The sequence below is a fragment of the Sinocyclocheilus anshuiensis genome, unplaced genomic scaffold, assembly GCF_001515605.1.
Source record: "Sinocyclocheilus anshuiensis isolate Anshui unplaced genomic scaffold, SAMN03320099.WGS_v1.1 scaffold277, whole genome shotgun sequence".
Taxonomy (NCBI): Eukaryota; Metazoa; Chordata; class Actinopteri; order Cypriniformes; family Cyprinidae; genus Sinocyclocheilus; species Sinocyclocheilus anshuiensis.
Genome location: NW_015536463.1, coordinates 373,737 through 377,931, shown reverse-complemented (window position 1 = coordinate 377,931; position 4,195 = coordinate 373,737). Strand labels below are relative to the sequence as shown.

At 36.0% G+C, this 4,195-nt stretch overlaps 1 protein-coding gene across 4 annotated transcripts in view; it reads left to right on the top strand.

Moving 5' to 3' along the window:
• LOC107678501 (nebulin-like) overlaps positions 1 to 4,195 on the top strand; it is a 51,630-nt gene that overhangs the window by 7,195 nt on the left and 40,240 nt on the right. For all 4 annotated transcript variants that reach the window (XM_016474842.1, XM_016476311.1, XM_016474159.1 and 1 more), the window contains exons 7-16: positions 1,112 to 1,216; positions 1,324 to 1,428; positions 1,524 to 1,628; positions 1,736 to 1,840; positions 2,070 to 2,174; positions 2,333 to 2,440; positions 3,064 to 3,180; positions 3,692 to 3,793; positions 3,873 to 3,980; positions 4,078 to 4,182. In XM_016474842.1, the coding sequence (XP_016330328.1) occupies positions 1,112 to 1,216; positions 1,324 to 1,428; positions 1,524 to 1,628; positions 1,736 to 1,840; positions 2,070 to 2,174; positions 2,333 to 2,440; positions 3,064 to 3,180; positions 3,692 to 3,793; positions 3,873 to 3,980; positions 4,078 to 4,182 (1,065 nt within the window). The remainder of the gene's footprint in view (positions 1 to 1,111; positions 1,217 to 1,323; positions 1,429 to 1,523; positions 1,629 to 1,735; positions 1,841 to 2,069; positions 2,175 to 2,332; positions 2,441 to 3,063; positions 3,181 to 3,691; positions 3,794 to 3,872; positions 3,981 to 4,077; positions 4,183 to 4,195) is intronic.

Genomic DNA, 4,195 nt, shown 5'->3' with positions numbered 1-4,195 from the left:
TGAATACTGATATTTGAAATTATTTAAAAAATGAAAAGATACTTTTAATGTGAAATTAAAACCGCCAGTAGGTGGAAGCAAGTCACTGATAATAAGTGAGTCATTGCGACTGAACCGAATCATTTAAACGGTTGATTCATTCAGGAACGAAACACCGTCATGTTGCTCAGAGATGCAAATTGGACTCATATTTGTTGGCGAAATAGAGCAAAAACAGTCAATATTGTGTCTAAAACGTAAGTATCTTAATATTAAATACTTGTTTATTTAACTGCTGTATAAAATCAATATCACATTTGTAATCATGCTGCTTTTTGGTGGAAAAAACGTCAGTCTTCGCGCGATACTGATTAACTATATGAAATGATATAAATTAGACATTTATGCCCCCATATCTTGAATTTTGTGATCATTCTAAATGCATGTTAATAAACTGAATCATGCAGTGAACTGAATCATGTAGCTCTCATGAGTCATGGATTTTAGCAAGACAAATTAACTATAATTGCCTTTTGTCTTTTGGGTAATTAGCTGTAAATTCGAGGCACAGGTAGCTTTTAGTCTTTTGTTCATCACCACTCACCTCCACACCAAGACAAACACAACTGGAAAGGGAGGGAGGCTTCACTTCTGCGGCTCTCTGCCTGATGCGCATGTGCCGATCAATGTGTGCTACTCACTGCTGTGCTGCGCCTGCGCGGAGGGGCGTCGGAATTCGACAGTCTCAACATTTCCCGACTCAACATTTCCCGACCCAACCTGATATTTTGATTTTTTATTAGTTTGACAGGGAAAGCTGTGCGCAAACAGAAACACACACGCACATATAGCTACATATATTAATTTATCAAAAAAAGACACTCCCCAGAAAAAAGGGCACTTTCTCTCGAGGAAGAAAAAGGGCAGGTGCTCAAGCCCCCTTTTACGTCTATGTGTGCACGTGCCTGAGTTTGCAATATCTTTATGTTGCGTGGGGGTGTTTCAACTGATGCTTTTTTTTTTTTTTTTTACTTACTTAGTTTAGATCTCCTAATAAACTACAACTAGATGCTTCTTAATTCTAGCAGATATTGTACATTTTTACTAACCATGAATATTTTTGCTAACCCAGGTGAAATACCGTATGGAAGGACTGAAGGCCAAAACCACCAGCCTTTATGATGGTGAGGCTCGTGAGATTGCTCACGTGAAGCACGTCTCTGACCTCATCAGCAAAGTAAGTGCTTGTGTCACATCAGTGACCACCCAACCTAGTGTAATGCTGATTCCTTTCCTTGTGTTTTTATTGTCATAACATAAGTTCTTTACATATGTCTTTTCTAGGTTCTGTACAGGCAAAAATGGGATGAGACTAAGGATAAGTACTTGCTTCCTCCTGATGCCCCTGAGTTGGTTCTTGCTGTGAAGAATGCAGCAAATTACAGCAAGGTAGATCTCTGATTCCTGTCTTAAGCACTAAAATGATATTTATACTGTCATTACTGGCTGATTCACCCTCTACGATGATTGAATATCCCCATCAGAAACTGTACACAGAGGCATGGGATGAGGATAAAACCATGTACTATCCATACAGTGACAGCCCAGAGCTGCGCAGGGTGGCCAAGGCCCAAGAAGTCCTCAGTGATGTGAGTAAACTTACTTATATTTTACTACGTAACTTAAAGAAAAGGTAAAACAATTATCATTAAATTGTGTTGCGTTGTCAAAAATCTGTTGTGCACCGCCTTCACAGATTGTTTACAAGAAGGGCCATGATGAGCGCAAGGCAAAGTACACATGTCTGGCTGATCCCCCAGAGGTTGAACTGGCCAAGAAAAACTTTGCCATTCGTAGTAATGTAAGACTTGCCTGAATTTTGTGCCTTCTGAATCAATTTCCATTTTCCTGAAGTGTTAATAAAGGGTCCTTTTTAGTTTCCATCTATCAGACCTATTGCAGTTCAGTGGTTTATTCTACAGTATTACATTTAAATATCTTCTGTCCCTGCAAAATTGATTGTGCTCGCAAAAGTCTTTGGGAATGAAATGTAAGCCATAGAAATAATAGAATTCTTTAATTCTTCACAGCTTAAATATCATGAGGATTACAACAAGAACGTCAAGGGCAAATGGTGTGAAACCCCTTACTTTGATGTCGCTGTTGCTAGAATGGTTATGGACAACATCAGCGACGTAAGTGCAAGAAATCCATCATGCTTTCCAAAACATATTCTGATAGAATATTTCAAATAAATGCATTTATCAAAGTAAAACATGCATATTATTAATATACAAAATTCTTAATATTAGAATCGTATAAAACTAAGTGTCACACTTTTATTTCTTTCCAGAAAAAGTATACGGCTGATTTTGAAGATATGAAAGACCAAATTTATTTTATGCAAACAGACACACCAACATACGCTTCCAATAAGAAGGCTCGTGAAGCTGCAAGTACGGTAAGTTTTGGGAATTTATCTGCATTCCTTTCTTTTTCTTTTTTTTCTTCACACATATCATGGAGTCTATAAATCGGATACTACACGAAAATCTGTTTGTTTTTTTTTCATTTAAACTTGGACATAAGCGGAATGTTTTTATTTTTTAGAAAATGTAAGAAATGTAAAAAACAAACTAGCTATAAAACATTCTGTCATTCGTGCATTGACTCCAAATTAAAAATTAAAGTGAGGTAGTACTTACCAATAGACATACTTTTTAAACATCTTTTCTCATTGTATGGAAACAACCTTCCAGTGATGACTCTTAAAACAGATCATGAGTCAGTCCAGAGATTCACATGTCTGATCTGGTTATCTCTGTTGATCCCTGCTTACTAATTTCTCATTGCCTGCATCACAAGTGAGGACATGAAAAAACAGGATTAGATCCAGAGTATTACAGTAGCTATAAAAGAAACCAGGGATGAGAATCAAAACAGAGACCAATTTTACTGGACTTGTTGTGAACATTTTGTGTTGACTTAAAAAAGAAAAAAAAAACATTACAAGAACCCATGACTCATATCGGTTTCACAACCATTCATTTGTCATTTATTGTATGCATTTTTCCACCTCAACAGGTCAAATATAAGCAGGACTATGAGAAGAAAAAAGCAACGTCCGATTACAACGTTCTCCCTGCTACAGAGAACCCCCTTCTCAGACAGCTGAGATATGCAGGAACCATCTTGAGTGATGTATGTTAATCCAGATCTTAAGGAAATTAAATGTTTATGGTCTTAAGAGGTTTTTACTAAGGTTGTGCATAATAAATATAGCCATAGGCAGCTGAAATAAATTATTTAAGAAAATACAAATACTGGCAACATTGACAAAACCAAAGATGTTACAGTGAGTTCTTGTCTAAAATCTAAAAGATATATTTAGCAGAGCTCGGTGTCATAGTGTTAATGAGTAAATTATGGTGTGGATTATAGCTTTATTACTCAGTTAGTGTAAATATGTAGCTCATTTAAATTGATCAGACCTGATAATTGGATGTAATTCTATCTGTGTGGCCACTGTTTGGCACATACATTAAACCAAAATGATCCTAAAGTGTTCAAAATGAGTATTATAAAGCATTTCCTCTCATCATTTTCTCATGATGTTATTTTGAGAATTTAAACAACTCAAGTCTTGTAATACATCAAGTTTATCTCAAATTGTTGACTCATTGCTGACATGCCTTTGTTTTGCCTTTTCTAGAAAGTATATAAAGCTAATTATGAGAAATCACGGGGATTTAGCATCAATTACTGCGACACTCCCAAATTCAAGATGGACAGTGTATTGAAGAAGTTCGGTGATGTGAGTGAGGATTTCATAATTTGCTACAAACATCTGATATTTCCGCATATCTGAAGTTTATATTGTTCTCTTTCCTCAGATCCGTTATAAAGAAAAGTATGAAAATGAGGTGAAGGGTCATTATGTTGGTAGCTATGAAGATGTATTTACAGTTCACTGCCAGAAGGTGGAAGAATTGAAGAATGATGTAAGTTACCCTAATGTATATATGTGTATATTTCCATCTTCTTGATTTAAAAAAAATTATTTGTGTATTTACACTTGCTTTCACTGTCTTTTAAAAGCAAACCTACAAAGCTGATTATGAGGACATGAAGGCCAAGTGTTTCTTCCCTCAAACTATTACACCTGAATATGAAGCCAGTAAGAAGCTTCAGCAATGTCAAGATGTAAGAACACACA